At 41.8% G+C, this 23997-nt stretch overlaps 1 protein-coding gene across 7 annotated transcripts in view; it reads left to right on the top strand.

The window, feature by feature from the left end:
* enah (ENAH actin regulator) overlaps positions 1-16642 on the top strand; it is a 130349-nt gene extending 113707 nt beyond the window's left edge. For 4 of the 7 annotated variants that reach the window (XM_071478511.1, XM_071478510.1, XM_071478509.1 and 1 more), the window contains 9 exons: positions 1502-1657; positions 6015-6349; positions 7078-7220; positions 7468-7516; positions 9175-9226; positions 9445-9511; positions 12726-12810; positions 13768-13825; positions 15488-16642. In XM_071478511.1, the coding sequence (XP_071334612.1) occupies positions 1502-1657; positions 6015-6349; positions 7078-7220; positions 7468-7516; positions 9175-9226; positions 9445-9511; positions 12726-12810; positions 13768-13825; positions 15488-15525 (983 nt within the window). In that variant the 3' untranslated portion in view covers positions 15526-16642. The remainder of the gene's footprint in view (positions 1-1501; positions 1658-6014; positions 6350-7077; positions 7221-7467; positions 7517-9174; positions 9227-9444; positions 9512-12725; positions 12811-13767; positions 13826-15487) is intronic. The other 3 variants (XM_071478516.1, XM_071478515.1, XM_071478512.1) reach the window with 1 other exon arrangement.
* Positions 16643-23997: the final 7355 nt, after the last annotated feature.

The following is a 23997-nucleotide window of genomic DNA, read 5'->3' as shown; positions in this document are numbered from 1 at the left end:
GTTAGCTATTAGCTGTTAGTTAGCTGCTGCATTCTGAACTAGTTGGAATCAGGAGATATATTTATAGTAATATTATATAGTATTACATATTATTAGTAGTAGTATTATAGTATTTTTATTTCATTTTTATTTTATAGTAATATTTATATATTTATAGTATATTTCTTCTTGGGCAATTCGACACTGAGCACTAGGTTCACAGGCCTCAGCAAACATCAACTCACTTTAATTTACACATAGGTTAACTCCGTGTTTTATTGTTGAGGCTGAGTTTGGTCTGAGTATTGACTGATACTGTGTATAATTTGAACTGGTTTTTGATGATGATAATATGAACTGGTGCATGTTGGGTCTTTTGGTAAATATGGTCTGTGTATTACCTGGTGGTGTGTCTCAGTGCGGCTGGAACAGACTCGATGATGAGTTGCGTCTACATGGATACTCTTCGGTGGGTGTGTGCTGCATGGTAAAGTCTGAATACTCCTCCTCAGTCCGTTCCTTTTTCCCTCCTCTCCTGCGAACAGGACTGTGAGAGCTTTGTGTGTCTGTCCACAGTGCTAACACCTGTGCACTAACACAATAGCATCACCTCAGCCTGAGAGAGTACACACAACCTGGAAGAAAACGTGTATATAAATTAGCTCTGTGCTGGTTTTTCCTGCTTCATCTGCCCCCTTCTCTTTTTTCCTCCCTCCCTCCTTCCTTCTCTCTCTCCTCACCTGCTGTCTTTCCCTCCTGTGTGCACAACGGCTGCTTCCTTCCTGCCTTCTTTCCTTCCTTCTGTCTCCCCTTACCGTCTGTGCTGTCTTGTCCGTGACCTTTGTTTTGTCCATTGGCGTGGCGTTGCGTTTAGCTTTTGAGAGCACCCTGTACACCCCCACACCTCAGGAGTACGGCAGAACATCCTCCACACCCGTATCTCCATCCACGCCCACCTACCCAGCTCCTGGGACGCCATCGCCCTCATCCACCACCCCCCCGACCCCGCCGCTCCGGCACTCAGCTTCCCGGTTCGCCACTTCGCTCGGTTCTGCCTTCCACCCGGTCCTGCCTCACTACGCCACTGTCCCGAGGAGACAGCAAGCCTTTCCACAAGCCCCGCCCCCAGCTCCCGCTCCAGCCCCTGCCCCTCCTCCTCCACCCAAGTCTGTGGTGTGGTCAGCTTGCAGCTTTACCCCTTTGCCTCCATCACCCCCTGTCATGATAAGCAGCCCCCCAGGAAAGGCCACGGGTCCGCGGCCTCTCATCCCTATCGCCGCACCTTCTCCACTGACCCAGAAGCCCCCCTCGCCGTCCCCAAACGGCCCGCCCATGTTCCCTGCACCTTCTCCCTTGACCATCCCGTACAGCCATACCCCTAACAGCATTGCCTGCCCGACCCCACCTCCCCCACCCACCCCGCCTCCTCTCCCCTCCCCTGTAGCCCCCCATTCGTCTTCCTCCTTCGCCTCGTCTTCCCCCTCCTCATCCCAGGCTCCCGGTGTGCCCTCTCCCTCCACAGCGCCCCTTGCTGCTGCAGCCACTGCCGCCACTTCTGCCTCTGTCGAGCACCTCTCCCTCCCCGTGGGCCTGGGCCTGTCAGGGCCGGGGGAGCCGGACACAGCCGCAGGCCCAGAGCCCCACCCGCCTCAGGGGGGCTTCTCCTGTCAGCCCCAGGGTAAGGCCTCCAGTCTGGATTCTGCTCTCTCTTACTCACTGCTTCTCTCCCCTCTCTCTGTCTCTTCCTCTGACTTACACACTAACAGGGGGGCGACTGAAAACTATTGGACCTGTCATCAATGTGAAGTTGACTTAAAAAACCTTGTTTGTCTTAAAATGTTCAAATAATGAATACTGGAGAAACTAATTAATTTGAATTGACTTTTTTTATATTTAAGTTGAGAAAACTCTTAAAGGTCTCATATTGTATAAAGGTAGATGTCCATGTGTTTTTTGGTTATAAAGCAGGTCTAGGTTCTATATAAATACAGTGAAAGTATCAAAGCCTCAGTCCACAGAGAAATGCACACAGCCTGTATTCAGAAACTGAGACTTAAAAAGAGCCGTCACGACTTCTGGAACTTTGTGATGTCACAACAAAGCAGTCATCACTCTCAGCCACGCCCCAAGCCCCGCCCACCTGGACTCACCATCCAACCTTACAGGATTTGGTTTCTCTGAGTGTTTACCTGCTATCTGCTATATTTTTATCTAATTACTCAGAAAACAGTCAGCCAATCAGAACAAAGCCTCAGAGCCTCTCTTCTGATTGGTTCACTGACCTGTTGTTACTAGAGCTCCAGGGAGAAGCCTGAGAGAGGAGATGTAAAACTACACTGAGATGGTTTTTGGTTCTTAAAACCACAAATATATCTTCTGATGGAGATCAGCACTTCATATAAAACACAGGGAAAATATAAGATATGGGACCTTTAACATACAATGCAATACATGTGTTAAAATTTTATTAACAGCAATAAAACAGACATGTTCATTGTTCATTGCTGAAAACATTCAATACCCTGCACCATTTCCTTCCTAAATAATAATTTTAAACTTAACATCAGACCAGGCTGTTCCTGCACTTTGTAGGTTTTGAACTTTGGGCCCAGGTTCAGGTTCAAGGTTCAAATGCTTTTTGATGCACTCTGGGAACTCCAGGTGCAGTTTATTGGATGCACATTGGGATTTAGGTCACAGCTTCCTGAAGGCAGAGAACCCCAACAGGAACGTCTCATCATCAGTATCTTTACAGGGTGGAGTCAAGAAAGAGTGGACATAATACTGCCAGTTAACATTTGTATCTAGTACTGTAGGTAGTACTTTTACTGTTGAGCCAATGATTTGTTTGCACGATCTGGACTCACTGAACATTTAAAAAAGTTTGAAAAGTTGTTCACTTTGGAGACGCTAAAGCGCCTTCCCCAGAAATGACAGGATGCCGGATGCACTGTGTTAAAGTGGCTGACATTACTTTGATATTTCTATTAGCTGCAGAATGTCATTTAGTCACATAAAAATTCAAGCTTAAGTCATTCTGAATCAGTTTGTCAATGAAGCCTGAACTTACCACATTTCATGATATGAAAAAAAGATGAAGGGAGATAATAGCGAAGTCTCCATAACCTCCTGGCTCTGAGCTGTGAGACTCGTCCATATTCGTCCAGTGATGGAGGCAAAACTAGTGAACAGAGAAAATGCAGAGAACTTCCACATCACTGATCCTCTGCCTCAGATACAGAGCGAAAACATGAGAAACAACATGGTGGTTGTTTTTCTCTCTCATGAGTTAAGATCAAACCCAACAACTTGAGTGGGTCAGCCAATTAGAAGCTGGCAGAGGTCTACGGTCCTAATATGAGTAGGGGGGAGCGGGGGAGGGATCCTGGCTAAAAGTTGATCAATGTATTGATCTGTAGTCAGTTCAATATATCAAGATTGGTTAAGTAATGCAGTCAAACTCAATATGTTTGAGTAATATTGACGTAAATTGTCTAATTAGAAATAAACTACAGGCTGACAGTGTTGAACTGGAGTGACCTCATCACACAGTGAGTCAGGCTGATCTCAGAGGAGCTGCTGTAACCTGACTCTTCTCTGGCTGCACTTTCTGACATGAACACTGCTGCTGTTGAGGGATCTCACAGTGCAGCGGTCACTGCTGCGCAGGCCTGTCTAACTTCTTTGTCAGTCTTCTCGTAAACTCCTGTCACTGTATGTCCATGTGCTTGCTGGCTGATGAAACGTGTCTGGTCCCTCAGCATGGCGTTCGTCGTGTCCCTCTGATAGGAGTCTGTTATGAACTGGATACAGATCACTGACTGAAGTCTGTATACAACCACTGCTTTTTTGATTTCCTGGTTGATTTTTTTTTTCATCATCATCATTTCTCAAACGTTTCTTTTTTTCTACCTCTGTGCTGATTTTATGATTTCGCCATTTGATTGACCCTCATTGACACGTCACCGTGCAGCCAGTCCAACTCTGTCTGGTCACAGCAGGATGCTCCCTGTGCAGGAGATGTTAGCAGTGGATCACTGACCGTTCTGTTTCAAATCAAATTCACATTCCCATCAAATTATTCCACAACAGAGCAACTGATTTACTCAGATACTGTTTCAGTTCAGCTTCCATCTCCAGCTTTATTCATAAAGATGTAAACAGAGCTGAAATTAAATTGATGTTTTAAAGAGAAGAAGCACAAATTGAAACACAGTTTTCTTATATATTTTCAATTTGGTTTGCACTCATCCATCCTCATCTGTTAGAGCTCAGTTGTGTCACTAAATGTGAAAAATATTTCACTTGAAATATCTGCTTTTATTTCCATTTATGATGATTTTGTCGATATTTTCTGTGATAAAAACTTAAAATCACTTGTTCCTGATTGAGACACAAATGTCCATTTGCTTTTAAAGCATCACTTATGTGCAAATCCACCACTGCTTCACTGACCTTTGTCTCTGGGCATTTCTCTTCATTAGCCGCAGGAGGAGTTCTAATGACCTTTGACCTCTGTGATAATCGAAACGATTGGCTTGAAGGGACTGGACTGCTGGTTTAATATTGATCACATGTTCACATTCCCTCACGGATTATTGATCATGGATTTAGGTCTGTGATGTTTTAATTATGAAACATGAAGTAAACATCGTTTGGAGGAAAACTAGTTCATGTTTACTCAAAATTAAATTTCAACTTTGATCTTTAGCAAAAGATGAACTTTTATCACATATAAACAGATGGTATTGACCAGTTCCTGTGTTAACTGTCCTTTGGTCATTTTGTGTTTTTATGACTGTGTGAGTGTGTGTGTGTTTTGTTGATTTAATGCTCAATGTCACTCAATGTTTTGTCTCTCTTGTCTATGTTTATTGGAATTTATTGGAAATAAGTTTAGCCAATAACAGAATTCATTATAACTGTTGTTTTATAACCTCCCACTGTTTCCATGGCGCCCAGTTTGACCTGTAACCATAAACCCCAGTCACTACTGCTCACTAAAGCTGCATGCTGACAGTAGCATTTGTTGTGATGTTTTGTGGCATGCTGTCATTCCTAATGAGTGTACTCCATGTTCATTTGACAGTGACATTACTACATCACTGCTGTGCAGATATGACAGTGGTGTAACCTGTTGATGTAACCTGACAAAGACTTATTCAGGCTGAAACACTGTTTAACACTGCTGTGCTTTTAGCAGGTTTGTCCATCTGTTTATTACATTGATGTCATAATGGGAAAGGGCGTTTGACAGGGAGGAGACAAAGAGGAATACACAAAATATTTAGATTTTTTTCTCAGATGTGAAATTAGTCTATACCGCCATTAATTCTGCACTATACACTCACTGAGCGCTTTATTAGGAACACCTGTACACCTGCTTATTCATGCAGTGCAGTGTATAAAACCCTGCAGACACAGGTCAGGAGCTTCAGTTGCTGTTCACATCCAACATCAGAATTGGGAAAAAAATGTGATCTTAATGTGAATCCATGGACCCGACCTGTGTCCAGCACTGGGCCCCTTAAAACCAATCAATCCCAGTGTGAACGCCACAGTTTATCTGAGTATTGTAGCTGAACAGGTTCATCCTGTCATGGCTGAAGTTCGCCATCTTCTCATGGCTACTTCCAGCAGGATAACACACCATCTCACACCTGAATCCAGTCGAACTCACACCTGGATTCTGAGGAGAGTCTCAGAGGAAAGTTTCCAACATCTTGTTGATTCCATGTCATGAAGATCTGAGGCAGTTTGAGAGCAAAGGGAGGATCTACCCAGTGTTACTGTGGTGTTCCTAATAAAGTGCTCAGTGAGTGAAAAAGGAAAGTTAGTGAGTTAGTCACAGTCAAGGATTGATCCTAGTCCAGTTTAAAAACATGTCACATGATGAGGGGCCTGAGCCAACAGGTCTTTGTGATGTTGTGGTTCTGAATAACGCCAGTTGAACTCAGTTTTCCTTCCCTGTGTCTTTGCCCATCCCCATATGTGTGTCCATCCCCCCCACCCCCCCACCCCCCTCCCTCCAACAGACATGGTGCAGAGCCCGGGCTTGACCACCCCCACTCCACCCCCACCTCCACCCCTGCCGCCCAGCTCCACTGTGACCTCCGCGACCGCCACCCCGGCCGTCACCCCCACCACCCCATCCCCCCACCCTCCTCCGCCCCCGCCTCCTCCACTCCCCACAACACTGACTCCATGCGGGACACCCCCACCTCCGCCAGGTCCTCCTCCTCCTCCCGGGGCCCCACCCCCTCCACCGGCACCGCCCCTCCCCGCCGGACTGTTCTCTCCCTCAGAGGACCGCCCCGTCTCGGGCCTGGCCGCCGCCCTCGCTGGAGCCAAGCTGCGCAAAGTGCCAAGGGTGAGCGCTTGATTGGTTACTTGATCAATGGAGGCTTGACATCCTGTGTCTGACCTCACACAGCTCTTTGTATCTGAACCGTACAGGAGGTAGAACGCAAAGGCATCGTTAATGTGATCAAACATCATGAATGTGATCAAACATCGTTAATGTGATCAAATATCATTAATGTGATCAAACATTATTATTGTGATCAAACATTATTAATGTAATTATCATTACATCAGCATCATTAATGTGATCAGCTGTGAACACATATACACAGTTTACTATCAGTCTTTGTGTCCTTTATTTCAGTGAAGCACACAACATTCACACATAGTCATCACACAGAATCACTGTCACTGAAACATTTACGCACACACACCACGCTCATGGATGATTTCACACACACACACACACACACACACACACACACACACACTCTCACACCCACACAAAGTCATCATCTGTCACAACTCATCTCAGACTCAGAGGAGATTTTCGTATAATGCTGCAGCGTCTCTGCACAATGCAGTTCACACAATGCGTATCTGCTTGTGTGTTTAACGTGACAAAATACACAAATCATCCACAAATCTGACCAAAAAAAATGTGTTTTTGCAATATTTATGACTTTTCTGTTATAAAGACCAATAAAACTTCTCTAGTTCTTGTTTTATTCTCAAAATAGGTTGAATAGATTGTGAGAACTGTATTCACTGAAAATGTTGCTTGTGTCTCTTCAGAGTGACGATGCAGGGGCAGCTCTGGCAGCGGCCATGGCAGGGGCTGGAGGAGCCGCAGGGGCCAAATCTGAAGCCAGGGGCAATGGCCCTCTGCCTGGAGGAGGGGGGCTTATGGAGGAGATGAGTGCCCTGTTGGCCAGGAGGTAGAGTTCAAGCACTCGTCACAGTGTTCTTCAATGTCATGAGCTGATTTGTTGTTAAATGCTAATTCCAGTGCATTTTGTTGCTGTCAGAGGAGAATAAGAGATCAGGGTGATCTGAATTTCAGTTTAAAAAATCTGGAGTTCAGGAAGAGTTGAGGAAATAGAGCAGTTTGATTTATGTTTATGATGTATTAACATCAGAATAGTACAATACCAAGTTAAACCTGTATACCTCTGTATCCTCCAGGAGAAGAATTGCAGAGAAGGGCTCATCACCTGAACCTGACCAGAGATCAGTAAGTATCATTAGTGCTGCTCAGTTTTTTGCTGCTTTGATTTAGGTCAAAACTGTCATCACTACTTTCCCTCCACTGCTGAATCACACAATGGCTCCTCTGTGTGATGAGACGCATAGTTTCCTCAGTGCAGGCCGTACAGTCTGTGCTGCATTCACTGCCTGAAGCCACTCCTCAATCACTCAGGGCTTTATCTGTGTGATAGTCTGCATGGATGGATGTTGTGCACCAAATTCCAGTCTGTTAATCTCTACTGTCAGATACTATAAAGTCTCAGATACTTCACTGAAATGCAGAGAAACCATTGCTCAAAACAGGCTTAGTTTCATATGTTATTGATGCTGCTTTACAAGTTGTCTTGATAAATTCTGCAGAACAACAGAGCCATGTCATACACACCCCACTGCTGCTCTCTCACCGCTCCCTTACTCTGAATTCATCTTCTGCAGCAGTTTTCATTTGATAATTGATTCTACTTTCTTCCACTTTGCTGTTTTTTTGATCGGTGTTAAGCAAATTTAAATGAAACTCAATCCCTGCACCGATGTTTCACATTGTAAGTCTTGCAGCAGCTGAAAGGACATAATTACCCTCTTCTGGTTGGCTTTTACTGACTATAGCTAGTTTTAGTGTCAGGCGGGCGATACAGCCTATGAATAATATTACAATATTTTTAGGTTCTATCATGATACACAATAAATCTCAATATTTTGAAATCTCCTCTAAAGCACTTCATAAAAGCACAGTTTAACCCTGTGATGCATAAAATCACACCAGTATGATGATTCTAGTCCCTGCAACACTTGTCTGCATTACAATTTTCATCTTTACTGTTTATTCATCAGCAGTTTCTATGGGAACAATTTTAGATCTGCATACAAACATCCAACTAAAATGTGACCGTTAACGAAAAAAGTGAAATCATCAAGAAAGACGTTTAACCCAGTGCTGTTTCTTTTGTGAACCGGTTCGCTTGCCTTCATCTTCAAATGACTGTTTCTGAACACGCATCAACTCACTTTGACTCATGTCACACACACACACGCCCAGAGTGGAGAGTTTTGTGAACAGGTGGGGGAGTGTGTTGTCTGTGAGGGGGTGAGACCACCACAGTTGAGAGCAAGAGAAGACGAACACCAAAGCTAATTTCATAACGGCAGTTTAAAGCAATTACATGAAAAATTGTGCTTAAAGTTCACCATATAGTTGTTTACTATATCCCATGTGGGACAAGTCATATGACCCAGCCTTACTACAGCTTAACAATGATTAAAAAAACTGCAAAGTAAAGTTTTCAGGATTTTTTTTACTTGTTCTCAGGTTGCACGTTTAGCATGATTTCTGATATTTACAAAGGTTTTTTCTGAGCTAAAAGTAACCCATTGTTGTCAGTTACAAATCACCTTCGCTGACCCACGTATGAGAGCAATAAAAAGAAATGTAAGCACGGTGAGGTGGGAACAGGTTTGTCTTTGTCTCTGGTGTTTTCATTTTAAATGAAGGACACCACTGAAAGACGCTTTAACTCCTGCCTGCCCACTGTCTGCTGCTGTCTCTGTTTGATATCTCTTGCTCCTGTGAAGCAGATGATCACATCTGCGACCCTCTGAGTCTGACTCATCTTTGACCTTTGAACTCTGTCTCTGTCTGTCCAATAGGAGGAGGGCGAAACAAACACAACCCCTAAAATGTCAGCCTGTAGCACACCAGGTAAGTGTCAGGAGGAAGACTGAGAGGAACCATCAGCAAATGAACATGCATCTTCCTAATGCAGGCGATGACGATCCACGTTAGCATTGAGCTACCTACATTTCTTCTTGGATTTTCATGCATAAATCTGCTGAGTTATAGTTACTGGAAGTCACCTGGTTGTGATGATGACAAGATTTGATTCTCATATTTCTTATGTGTTTTGTCTTTTCGTGCAGACATGCCCAGGAAGCCATGGGAAAGAACAAACACCATGAATGGTAGCAAATCTCCAGTTATTGGAAGGTACAGTATCCCCCAGCTCTCTGCTTCTCTCACACTCTGTCATATTGTGTATTGTTGCACTTAAAGTACAGTTTATATCCTAAAACTGTTCAGAAGTTTAAGTTCAAAAATATATTTTATCTACCACATTATTTGTGTTTATTGCCTAGCTGAGGAGCTAGCAGCGATGCTACTAGGTTCTATCTGACTAAAAGAAACTGGGGGGGACATATTGAAGCATTGCGTCAGCTAGCTTCAGCATGATGCGCTGCTGGGGCCGTTCAGTGCTGGCTAACATCACTAAAGCTTATGTAGCCTCCATGTGCATGTTGGACGTACGTCAGACACCCAACTTACTGCTGAGGTGGGAATGAGCAGGGGAGAAGAAGAATTAGCTCAGCGGTCAAGGCTGCTGTTTATTTTACTGTATTTTTTGATGTTGTCAGCCTCTGTGGTTGGATATGGGTGATACTGAACATGTATTCAACATGTAGTTTTTATTACACCTCCTGAGGACATAAATGCACTATGTGGTTACTAAAGCAAATCTTTTGCTCTTCAAACACTACTTTTTGGCTAACTAGGGAGGGCTTAAGGACCATTTTCACACATAGCCTTTAATACATCTTAAAAATCATTGTCTGTAGCACTAATTCTCCATCTCAGTAAACAGACGAAGGCGTCTGAAAGATGCTAAGTAAATGTTTTACCAGAATATCCTCAATTACAAGTAAAGAAAAGTGCAGTCAGAACTTCATAATGTTGCCAAATAGTTGCTGATCATACTTTTACTTCTAGATCCAGCTTTTGTAATTGGTTAAGACCCCCAAAGGATACTTAGATAACACAGTGCTAAAAGTTCAGTAGCATCTAGACAGACAGACGCTTTATTGTCATTGTGTGTTAAAGTAATCCATTATTCTTAGCAGCTTGTAGAAATTGTATAAATAGTAAAGGCGAATAAAATGATCAATACAGAATAAGTATTATATATCAAATGTGTTTAACTAAAAACAGATTAAATTGCACAGTTAGTAACTGCACTTTGAGTTCAGCAGCTTTTCCGCAGCTCTAGAGAAGAAGCTGTTCTTAAGTCCATTGGTCCGGATGACCTTAAGCCTTTCACATGAACTCCCATGATAGTGTTAAAGTGAGTGTATGATAGTCTCCTCCAAAAGGAGTTTTCACTTGTGAGCAAACCTGAAGCGGAATGGGTGTCTGACCCAAAGCCATTGGGCTGGGGACATACAGGACACAGATAGATGCTAAGCTGTAATTTGTAAAGCCGGTGTCTCTGCTGCTCACACAGACGAGAGTCTCCGTGGAGATTTCCCATGGGAGCAGATTCCTCCAACAGGTAGAGAGAAAAGGCAGTGAAGAGTTTGAGAAACCCTTTAAAAAGTCTCTTTTTTTCATTGAGGTTTGCTGTGATGGACGTGTTTTGTTTTTTTTGGAGAGGAGCTAATTTTAAATGCTTGGATGAGAAGTTTGGAATGAGTTGTGTGTTGTCTTTGTCTTCAGCCTGCAGGGGCCAGATCTGCTTCCCTGTCGTTTTTGACACCTTTCTTACAGTATGTCATGTGGTTTCTGAACCAGTCCCTGCCTGGACGGTGACGTCTAATGTAACCAAGCTGTTGCTCTTGCATGCTGCTCAGCCTTTCCTTCAAAACAGGGAAATCCATATGTGTGCGTCACATGCTATACACCCACCCTATCATACACCCAAACATAAAAACGAGTGTCCACCCAGTGCAGAGGAGACTTGGCATGGTGTTATCATTGCAGAGCCAGAGCAGATCCAGCAGGCTGCCACAGATAAGACCCTGCTGTGTGTGTGTAAATGTGTGTGTGTGTGAGAGCAGATGGGCGTTTTTCATTGCAGCTTATTAAAAGTGACTTTAATATGTGAGCTGCTGCTGCTGCTGTGTGCACCTGAAAATAAGTTTACAGTCATTTACAATTTCAAAAATACAAATTATTACATTATTAGGCTTTTTAATAATATTTGGCATCCTTGTAGCTGAAAATGATGACATATAATTTGTCAAAAAGAAGCCAACAATCGTTATCTGTTATAGTTAAAGTCACATTAAAGACAATGTGCCAAACTTCTGTTTAATTGTCAAAGAAAACACTATGAATTTCCCTTATAGACAGATCAGACTGAGTAAATAAAGTAGTGCTATTAAGCTTTTTATACTGAGTGTGTCTCCTCCTGACTCTATTCCTCTCTTCCTCTCTTCCTTCTGTTCTATGCACATTAGATTTAAACCAGAAACACCCTGAAAAATATAACTAAAGGACTCCAAAAATAATTTCCGCCCTGCCGCTGAAGTACAGCGTCTAAATGACCTGCTGCCGAGCACATTTCCTCATCTTTCACTTCTCCTTCCTGTCGCACCTCTTCTCTTGAAAGCGATTGGCTGCTCGGTGACTCCCCCCCCAAAAAAAATGACTCACACATAGAGGAAAGAGTTCACTCAGTGTTTCTTGTGGCTCTTTCATTAATCGCCGGCGTGGTCCTGGCTTATCATTTCTCTTCACACATATAAAAGCTGCTAACAGGCAAAGATGTGAGTTGCAGAAAAAAAAAAAGTTTATGTTGTTTCCAGATGTCGAACATGTGAAATAAATTACACACGGACACTTGTTGCACTACAGAATCATTTCTTGTTGTGTGGGAGAGAGTGTGTGGAGCTGCAGATAATCTAACATTATGAAAGGATGTTTTTTTGTGTGTTAAGTTTTATTGGATGCTGTGAAAGTGTGTGTGTGTGTGTGTGTGTGTGTGTGTGTGTGTGTGTGTGTGTGTGTGTGTGTGTGTGTGTGTTTGCATTTGTGTGTGTTTACATGCATGTCTAGGTGTGTGCATGCTGGTCCCTAACTGCAGTTTACCCAGCATCTTTTTTTTCTGTCTGTAGACGTTTAATATCAGGTTATGAAGACAATAGAAGGTTTGTCTGTCACGTTAGATGAAACGGCAACAAACTGATGAGCTGAGGAAAGATCTTCACTGGGTGTGATGAAGACCATTGTTGGGTTAATTTCTTTACATTAGACAGACCGGACTATGTCAGTTTATCAAATCCACCAGTCACTCCAACAGGTCACAGGTCACATTATCTCCTAATGATGATATAGAACAAGAGGCTGAGGATGACACATCCAACAGTGCATTGATTTGACATAGATTACGACACTGAGTTGTTTTTTTTTCCTGTGTCTCTTCTCTCAGACCTAAATCCACTCCGACACCTACTGCATCCCTAAGTGCCAACGGTGTGCCAACAGAATCTGTTGACTACGACAGATTGAAACAGGTTGGAAATTTCACTGGGCTTAAATATCCTGCAAAGTTGGTGTCTGTTTCCATCAGTTGTATCTTTTTGTTATTGATATACACACAACCTTTTAACATAAAAGTCTGTTAAAACTACAACAAGCCTTATCCTTTCTAACCTTTTATCCTTCACTTACTTGTCAATCAGCATTTTACTAGTTTGTAATTCTATTTTGCTTTCTGTATTTCCTTGGGTTAGATGTTTCATAATTGTTTCTCAACACGGAGACCATTACCTTTAATGATATGCACAGATTATCCTCATTTTATAAATAAGTTTGGTTTAAACATATTTTTATGCTAATATGTTGCAGAAAACATGGATATTAGGACAAAAGGCAAAATTATATTTAATTCTGCTTTAAGATTGTGAATCATATTTGTATATAATGGCAAAATAAATAATCTCATGTATGACCTGCACTGACAGAGGGATTTTCATTGGTCAGTCTTTTTTCCATGAGTAATCATGCAGCTCTCTTAGTAGTTAAAGAGAGTGGGGTGTGCACAGTTGTGCTTCTCCCTCTGACCTCTGTAATGAGCCTGTTAGATAAGTACAGTCTGTCTCGGTGCTGCCTATCTTCCACTACAACTGGTCGCAGCAGCGGGACTGTGAGGCAGCTGACACCCTTCAGAGCCACCGCTGAGCTCACTGTCGTTATCGTGGCTCTCATTCCCTGTGTTTTCAAAGCAGGAGATCATAGCTCAGACTTACGGCTCATAATGCTTAACGTAGCCACATGCTCTCCCTGTCAGTTTGTTTACATCTGTCCGTCATTGAGTCAGTCTTTAAACCTAATCTCACAGGGATTAGCGACTTTCTAAAGTAGACAAAAAGCCAGCTGGCAGTAGCTCCTCCTGACTAAATCCAAACACTACTGTCAAGGTGGAGATGAGTCTGGTCTGATCTAATGACACTCTGTTGTTTAACTTTCAGGACATTCTGGATGAGATGAGGAAGGAGTTGTCGAAGCTAAAAGAAGAGCTCATTGATGGTAATTTCTACTCACACATACACCCTGCAGTCCATCAGGAAAACACCTGTATTTTCAGATTAAGTATACTCAACACTGAGATGTTGGCTGAGGTCAGGAAGTGAAATAACACACACGCTCTCTTCTCAGAAACATCCAGCAGCTCATCTATTGGCATCAGAGCTACAATGACTCATAACTTTAATTGCACCCAGACTGTGGTTTTTCACACCTAAAGATTACTTTAGCAGTGTCAGCAGTGCTGGTGTTGAAGCAGCAGAAGCAGGATTCAGTTTTGCAGGCTGCTGCAGACACATGGCCTTCATGCCCTCACACACACACCAAACAGACCCCAGTGTACTGGAGTAGCGTGGTCCAAAGCTGGTCCAGAGCTGTTCCAGAGCTGGTCCTACCTCTCTGGAGGGATGTCATTGTCACTAGAGCTGAAGCGTATTTAACAGTGACATCTCTGTCCAGAAACAGTGTCTTGGTTATTTTGGGTAAACCACAGACCTCACTGTCAAAAGTTTAGATAGTTTCTGTAACCACACTGGGATGTTAAATATTTAAAATGTTTTATTGTTACTTTTACAAATGAAATTCTCCACTGCATTTAGATTAGGGAGGAATTGCCTGGGCATGCTTTCACAACGGTGAGAATGAAAGAGAAAGAAGCAATGGTAAAGAAAAGAAAAAAACATTATTCTTTTCCGTCAATGGCCTCAGCTTTTTTGTAGTTTCAGTAGTTGAATGGCAAAACTACACACATATGAATATATATGAATACAAACTACTGCAAAATATATAAAAACTACTCATTTAATTACATGTTGTTCATTACTCCCCAACAATGGCAATGCCATTGTTAACCCTCGTCTCTGTCACAGCTTTTCTTCTACTGATTTTAGCACGCTAACCAGTTAGCCCTGGTCTGTTTCATCTCTTTCTGAAAGTTAAATTAAATTTCAAAACATTGTGCATTCAGTATCGCTGAGTGCAGCAACAGTGATAAAGAACGAATTAAAGGTCCCATACAGTCTAAAGGTAGATTTCCATGTGTTTTTTGACGATAAAGCAGGTCTAGGTTCTATATTAATACTGTGGCAGTATCAGAGCCTCAGTCCACAGAGAAATGCACACAGCCTGTATTCAGAAACTGAGCCTTAAAATGAGCCGTCAGGACTTCTGGAACTTTGTAATGTCATAACAAAGCAGTCACTGCTCTCAGCCACACCCCAAGCCCTGCCCTCCTGGACCCACCATCCAACCTTACAGGATTTGGTTTCTCTGACTTTTTACCTGAAATCTGCTTTATTTTTATTTGATCCCTCAGAAAACAGTCAGCCAATCAGAAGAGAGGCTCAGATCCTTTCTGTAGAGAACAGAACAAATGTAGAGAACAGTATCTCATATAGTAAATTAGCTAAACATCATTATCTGTGAATAAACCGTTCGTACTTTCAACAGTATTACTGTTGAAATCCAACTCCAACCCCTCAGTGGCAGCAGAGTGTGTAATATAATGAAACAGAGCTGCAGAATGATGACAAAGAAAAATTATTTCATTTCAAGGCTTCAATCAAATATACTGGATTAAAATTTTTTATTTTCGTTACATCATTTACACCGCAAAAGTCAGCTCAGGTTGAAAATAACTCCACTTCCTTCACTTTGTGTCCTCAGCAATCAGGGAGGAGCTGGGCAAGTCCAGCACAGCATAGAGGATCCGGACTCGCCGTTCAGAACATCTACATCCACGAGACCCGACAGACGAACCACGGTCAATTTAAGACATGACAAAAACGGTGGAGACGGTGATGATGGTGATGGTGGTGATGATGATGATGATGATGATGATGATGATGATGACAATAATCACATTAATACTGAGAGAGAATTTTATTTTGGCGGAGCAGAGCAGCGTTGGACTAAACAGCAATGGACAGGGGTAGTGATGATGCAAGTCTCCTGTTCCCACTGACCCCACCCCCCACCTCCTCTCCACCTCCAGCTGAGGGCATCTCATCCTGGGGGTGGGGAGGGGGGCAGTGCATGGTCTGAAAGAGAAGCAAAAGTCTTTATGCAAAGATGATTTCTGTCTCTTTGTCCTGTGATAACAAGAAAAAAAAAAACACACACAAAAAAAATCCTGAACTCTTCGATGATACTGTATTAACCATCATGAGCGCAGCGTTGATGCTAAGAATCAGAGCTGTAGGAACAGGAAGAAGGTGGGGATGGAGAAATAAAAACTTTTTTTCCCATAATGCCATAGGGGTAGCGTGCGTGAGCGTGTGTGCGCGTGTGTGTGTGAGTGTGTATGGGGGACTGACAGTCTCTGGTGAAGTCCACCACTGCAGGACACTGTAAAGCTCGTCTTCCTTAAAAAAAAAACAAAACAACTATTTTAACCTGAACATGTACAAAAGAGAGAAAAAGTTATTTAGAAAAAAAAACACAAAAAAAAACACGTATCTATCCACCATGTCTGTTTCAGTGTAGATCTATGGCCATATCAAGTAGCTCAATAATCCAGTCTTTACACAGGAAGCTCCTCTCGTCCGTCGTCTCTTCATCTGTGGAACCATAACCAGACGTCGTCGTCGTCGTCGTTTCCCTCCTGAAGTGACATTTTACCGTCATGCTAGTTGACCATGGCCAGACGTGTAGATAGAACCGACTTCCTTCCTGTACCTTTTAATTTGAAGACTCTCTTCTTCCCCCTCCCGCCTTTCTTCGTCAGTGTCCATCATGTCCGTCACATTTACGTTTTGGTGCACGTGCGGTCGTTTTCTTTCTAAGGTGAAGGTCACAAGTCTGCCACGAAAATTATATTAACTCTCACAAGTTTTATTACAAGCAATAAGTGTAGCATCTATTTTAAGGCCCACCTGCCCGAGTCCCAACGCCTCCAAACATTATATCAGTGTGCGTCTTGTCCTTTTTGGCCCTCCTGAGCCCTCGTAGGGGCCGTTTTTACTGTGTTTGACACTACGCCACCTCTTGTCAACTGTGTTGCAGATTTTCTGTGAAACTGAAGGCTGACATGAAAGAATATCATAACAACACTGTAACAATCACAACACAACTCTACTTTTTTTTGTTGTTTTGGATTTTTTTTTCCTATGAAATCCAAGGATACTGTATCTTCAGCCACAATAGAGTTGAACAGATTTTTTTATGGTTTATTTTTATTTTACAGCATTTATAAGGGTAAAGCGTTTTTTAAAGGTGCACAGGTCAACCCAAATGTGTAAGAGATGGTGTCCGTGTGAGGACATGAATGTGCCATTCACTCTTTCACCAGTGCTTACTGATGACGTGTTTGTCTCTTCTTCTCGTCTTTGCCTTTTTCTCCTGCCACTGTCAAATCCTTAAAATGAGAAGCTGTATTTTCCCTCAACACACAAATACAAGGGAAGTGTAACTTTTATTTTAAGACACTTTTTGTTTCAACATTTTCTTTCAGTTGAGTGCTGAGTTTTGTTGAGTACAATCAACCTGAGAGGGATATGTTGGGAGCTGAGACTGGTGTCCATAAACTGTAGCTCATGGTAGAAAGTTCATGTGAGTCACAGTTCTGTCCTCTGTATCCAAATGAGATCCTGAGGCGGGACGGCCTCCTTAATACAATCAAACCTCATGACTGTTTAACAGCCACTTTACAGTGGAGTCTGCAGGAAAAACATGGGGCTTAATGACAACCTTTTGACCCTCCAGAGGAATCTGAGGTGATAGGCTATCCTAAAACTAACTTAGCATTCTTGGTATCTTGATTGTTACAAGCATCAAACTGAGAACTTATAAGGCAATACAGTGTAAGCACTATGACTGTAGTTCATCCTCATTGTCACCACTCTGGCCCCTTGGCACCATAATTTGTAACTTAAAGGGGCACTGCAGCGATTTCACTGGTATTTAAAAATAATGGTCAAAATGGACACTCTGACTTTACAAATGCTTGGTCCTACAGTTCCCATAATTCAACTTGATAGCATCTTTTCATGAGACCCTCCTTACCTGGTTATCTTCCATGTCTTTTAAGCTCCATACCACCAGTTTGTACTGGTTTCTGATCAGATTTTGGAGTTGCCAAACGTAGCCAAGATAACCCTGATGGCATCACTATAAGGCCCTGTTCACACCTCAGTTCACACCTCAGTTCACAGCTGGCACTGAAATGCATCCCCATATGCGTCTCCAGTGACCACTTGTGATCAGATCTCATTTCCCTGTTTTATATGCAAATAAACACATGTACACATTGTTGTTTTTAGCTAATCAGAGAGAGAGGGTGGGTCACACAGGGGTTGAGCAAATCATTGCATAGCTCTAATGGAAAAAAATCAGACTGTGTCAGAGGACGAATAGGCGGTCCTCCAGTGTGGCCGACCACCTCCCAGTGTGGTCAGATCTCAAATGCATCCTCAGTGCATCTTGGTTGCGTTCACATCTGTACTCAGAGCTGTCCACTCGTGACCGTATCACCTGAGACAGGTGTTAATACCAGGTCTGAACAGGGCCAAAGACATAATGAGGGTTTTTTTCAGAAGCTCCCCCAGAGCTATAGCAAACATTATTCAACTGTCTCCAAAAGCTGTGTAATACCCCTCATGTAAATTTTTGATGTGTAAAATCTGTAGCGTGCCCCTTTAAATTACTATTAGGAGAATAAGCTAATGCGTTATCATCATGCTTAGCTTTTAAACCTGGTGTCCTGCCACAAAGGTTCGTTAATCAGGGGCTGTCTGTGGCTCATACTACACAGCTGTTCAAGGGCTTGGATGTTATAGCTTTATTACAAAAGATTAAAAAAAATCAAACACTGAGAAAATAATTTTCCCCTCAGTTTTTGTCATTTGCTTGAGTTTGTTTTGATATACAGATGACACAATCCCTTAGATTGTGGCACCTGTATCAGCTGGTCTTCTTCATACTCCAACCCACTGTTGATAAAGTTGTGTCATCTTCTCATCCAACCTTTTTAAACGGAAACACGCAAGCCAAGAAGGCTCCCTGTTCTGAGTGTTTACACAGCATCGATTGCACTTTAAGATGAAAATAAAAAAAAAACCCACAGAGCAAACCAACATCCTCTGACAACAGTTGCTTGTCGCCAATAGTGGGGGCTATCTCACCAAAGGATTCAAGCCGGCAGTCTCCTGCTAAACATGATCACTCTCAACAAAGTCGCCTTTCTTATTTTTGTATCATTGTTGTCAAGAGATCTAAAAAAAAAAAAAGAAGAAGAAAAAAACAGAAAGATGTCCATCTCTATATTCAGTCCTCCGGACGCGATGGCGGGTGAAATGTTTGGATCAAGAGAAGTTTTTTCTTTGTGAAGCTATGTAGTCTGTGCCTTGTTCTGAAGTTGCATTTATATGTCACAGATATAAAGATGACTAGTAATAATATCTAGGGACTGTAATTATGATCACATGCAGTTGTTATATTGTCTGTCTGTCTTTCTTTTTCCATCATGGTCATTTTAATTTGAAGGGAGAGTTCAATGACCTTGGTACTGTTCCCCACCAGGAAAACATCTTTGCACCAAGATCTTCTTTGTTTTTTTTTTAATACATGTGGTTTCTTTCTATACGGTTGCGAGGTTGCTTTTCTTACAGCTCAGAAGTACAATCAAACCTTTGAGACATGAGGCTTATAAGTGTTCAAAGATGATCTTTGCTCTCAGATGATTTTTTTTCCTCAACCTAAAAAATCCCTGTTTGGAGGTCCAGATGAGTCCGGCTGCAGTGTTCTGTGTTCCCTCATTGTCATTTAAACGTCACAGAGACCGTTTTTGTTCAGCAGCTAATCTTGGAAATCTCTGAGAAAAAAAAAAAAAAAAAAAAAACTCTTCTTGTCTGCTCCGTGTTAATGTCAGATTGCTGATGGAAACTTTTATCTTTGTCCGTGAACCCAGTTTTTCTGCTGAAGGAACTGAAAAGGAATTGTGAATTTTGCGGGAATATTTGCAGGGATGAATTTGGCTGAAGCAAGTTTCATTGGATGGGTTTCCAGACTTATTCTTTTTATCATCTGCATTGTACCATACTGTTCTCACGTTAATTAGTCTTTCTTACATGCTAACATATTGTTTTGTTTGAGCAAATTAAATAAAAATTGCAATATAAGACTAGAAGTTGTTTCTTTTTTAAATGATGGTGACTGTTTTGAACCTTGATCAGCAGCTAATTATCAATTAGCTACTGGTCATACCAGACCAAGTAAGGCTGTGGCAGTCAAACATGAGTGTTTCATTAAAGTTCCTCTCCTGTCCTGTTTTCAACCGTGTAAAAATACTATGGTTAAGATTTTGGTGAACACTTTTTAACATGGTTTTCTTTCAGAGAAACCATGTTAAAAAGTGAAAAGAAAAAAGAAAAAGCAGGGGCTGGAAGCACACCTACTCTTACTTCCTCATTGAGGGGACCTGGAGGGGACCGGCCACTGGAAAACATATTGGAACAGTTCGCATAGTTTATTTGCTCAGGCTGTTTGTTAGCTTGTAACTGGCAGTGGCTGACACAGTATTGGTGGTTGTGATGATGCAAACTCTTGTTCTCTGTACTCACAAGGTTTCAAGTACCAGTGAAAGAGCAGTGTTTATCCAGATGGTTAGCATTAGAGGAAACATCTGAGAGACTCAGCCACGTTTGAGCTTCAGTCAGACCCAGACTCAGATGAGGAATCTGTTAGGAACCAGACATGGTGAGTAGCAGATGTATCAGAAAGTTAGCGCAGACAGCATCTTTTATTTATTTATGTTGTATGTTAGCTTGTAACTGACAATGGCTGACACAGTGTTAGTGGTTGTGCTAATGCTAACTCTGGCTCTTTGTACTGACAAGGTTTCAGGTGTATTTAGCCCCGCCCCCCGTCCCCACAAGTTGACAGGATTGGTTCCTTAGGTTCCATGACATATGAATTCCTGGCTGTTTGAATCTGTTTTTATAAGACTGTCAGTGGTTCACTGCAGTTCAAGGTGGAAATACTCAGTCATGGTGCTGACTGTTTATTTTGCTCATGACATGTCTTGTATTTTACGAAAACATCATATGGACATGTTAACAAGGTTAAACATTTTCATCAGAGGAGGTCTTCAAGCAAAGGTTGTGTTTTATTTCTTCTTTCAAAAGTTATACAGTGTTACTTTACTATAGAATGTCAATAATGACTTGCATCCTTTATTCCCTCCCTGGTATGTCCACATCTGTCGTTACACAAGGTCAGCCAAAGTTTCACAGCCCATTAACATTAACAGGTCAGGCTGCTCATGCTCACACTCAGCAGAGAAGAACAGGAAGAGACAGACTCACTGAAAATGAGCGCTTGAAACTTTTTTTTTTTCCATCGAGCCTGCATGATGTGCCGTCTCTGCTGTTGGTGGGCTGAGCCGAACCGCTGCTCCAGATCTGGACAGGATGACAGAACTGAGGTCAAGTCCAAGATTTGAACCTATAATACTATAATACTACAAGGATTTTAACACCTGTTTGGTGTTCAAACCTTTTGGGTTTTTTTTTTTTGATCATGCAAAATCATGATTTGTAATTCCGATTTTTCTCAGCTGTTCATCAGATGCAGCTTACCTTATTTGTTTTTGTTTTTTCATAAAGCTCACTGGGTCTGGTGATGTATGAGCAACATGGGTTGAGCAACAGGGAGGGCTGTAGAAAAGATTAGAGGAATGTAGAAAAGCACAGATTTGAATATGTCAGTGTTCTGATTGTTGTAATAATAGGTGACTTAACTTTTTAGGTAGGAACTTCGTAATAATCCCACTGGCACAAACTGCAAAAACTGCAGTTATATTTTTATACTTCTGGTTTGGGGGGGGGGGGGGGGGGGGGGGGGGGGGTTAAGAATAAAGAAAACTTCCCGCACTTTATTGGTTGTAAAAACGTTTCTGTGCAGCTTCACTTTACAACATATGCACCAACACTTCCTGTGGGCGGGGGATGAAGAGGTCTGGCAGTGCATCTGCAGTTCATCTGAGGTTTTGTTTGACTTGCAGCCAAAGAGGGGTTGCACTGTGGCAAAAGCTGCACTACGACAGGAAAAAAAAAACCCTGAACTGCAGAGAGAAAGACGAGGAAGCTGAGAGAGTGTTGATGCTGTAATTGGATTGGAGAGTTTGAATTTTCAAAATCACTTTTCTTCCTCTTATTGTGTTAAGGAGCTTTGGGTATAACTGACAGTTGTGACTAATGTGTCACAACAGTCAGGTCTCCAAGGCGTGTTTGCTTATGCAAATAAGACAAGGCACACAGCTGTTATTGACTCTATGCTAACTTCATGTCTGAGTGACTTCATATGCTAAAGGTAGTTTGATGCAAACACTGCTAATGCACTTTGCCATACCAGTTGATAACCATCTGAATGATTTAAATATAATCAAAAGGTCAGAAGTGCTCAGATTTTAAAAATGGGTCTTTTTTAAATATTATTTTTGTTCAGAAGGTCACAAACACTCAAACACAGGAGGGAGACCCAATTAAAATTCAACATCACTGCATAGCCCTGTATAGTCTGCTTACCACTTATTTTTGTGGTATAGGTGACATATTTGATGTACTGGCTCCATTCTCTCACTACTTGGTAGATGAAATGACTTCCACATTTCAAGTTTCATTTCATGCATGGTTTCCTCACTATGGTAAGTATGAGGACAGACAGCTGTTTGTGATGCAAACTGTTTCCATGAATGTGCTATGGTATATTCTGCATCCCATCACAAGCACAGCCTATGACAATACTGACACCACCAAGTTACTGATGGGAATGCATCTGTCCTCAGAGCTCCGAGGAGTAGTACAGTACAGTACCATTATGATGACAGCTTGCCCACAGAAACATATACCCAGATAGCAAAATAAATCCAGCCCATACTTGGACCACATGCTTGTTTGTTGTTTTGTTTTTTTTTTTCAGGCATTGTCAGATGTTACTTCCACATCTGGACCAATTCTGGCGTACACACAGAAAATCTTCTTCCTGTCAGCAAGCTGTCTTGCTGTCCGTAGGATAATGGCCAGAATTTTCCCAGATGTGGAAGTATATGGGACAGACTCGCACAAGGACCCAGGCATGTCAGGCCAGAAGTTTCATTTTGATATCTTCTGCCTTGAGCATAACATGAAAGAGTGGATGTAAACAGACTACAATGGACACATTTTGATTCCATTATTGTTTTTGTAGCCAGTTATTAAACGTAAATATTATATAATATAATCATCATCAAACTTGATTTAGTTTCTCGAGTATACATAGAGGGTTGGTCCTTATTTTCAATGATACCGAAATTACATAGGCACAAAGAACACAAACCAAAAAACTATTTCTAATGAAAAGGAAATCTTCACATTTATTTATATATATATATATATATGTATATATGTATGTATGTATGTATATATATATATATATATATATATATATATATATATATATATATATATATATATATATATATATGTGTATGTATGTATGTATGTATGTATGTATATATACAGTCGTCCTCAAAATTATTCATACCCTTGCTGATTCTTGTGATTTTTTTCATTTAGTGATGAAATAAATGCTTGTTTTCAAATTTGTGTTTTAGCTTCATGTGACCAACAATTGAAAGAATGACAACAATATAAAATAATTTTAAAAAATCATTTCTGGGGTATTTTATTAACGGAGTCCAAAAAAAATGCCATGTTCAAAATTATTCATACCCTAGTCCATCGTCTTTATTTAATAGTCAATGGCATAGCCTTTATTCGTTATGACTGCTTCCAGACGATTCTTGTACGTGTCCACAAGCTTCTTGCACGTCTCCTGTGGGATGTTGGCCCACTCTTCCTTGGCGAATGCCTCAAGCTGGGTCAGGTTGGTTGGTTTCCTCGCCATCACTCTGGTCTTCAAGTGATGCCACAAATTCTCAATTGGATTGAGGTCAGGACTTTGACTTGGCCATTCCAGGACACTGATGTCATTGTCCTTGAACCATTTCTTGACTACCTTGGCGGTGTGTTTAGGATCATTGTCTTGCTGGTACATCCAGTTTTGGCCAAGCTTGAGTTTTTCAGCAGATTCCTTGACATTTTCATCAAGTATCCTGATATAATCCTCCTTTTTCATGATACCTTGGACCTTGACGAGATTGCCTGTGCCACTGGAAGAGAAACATCCCCACAGCATTA

The sequence above is a fragment of the Trachinotus anak genome, unplaced genomic scaffold (assembly GCF_046630095.1).
Source record: "Trachinotus anak isolate AG129_WGS33_773 ecotype Australia unplaced genomic scaffold, CSIRO_AGI_Tana_v1 ptg000005l, whole genome shotgun sequence".
Lineage (NCBI taxonomy): Eukaryota > Metazoa > Chordata > Actinopteri > Carangiformes > Carangidae > Trachinotus > Trachinotus anak.
This window is presented reverse-complemented; position numbering and strand designations above follow the sequence as displayed.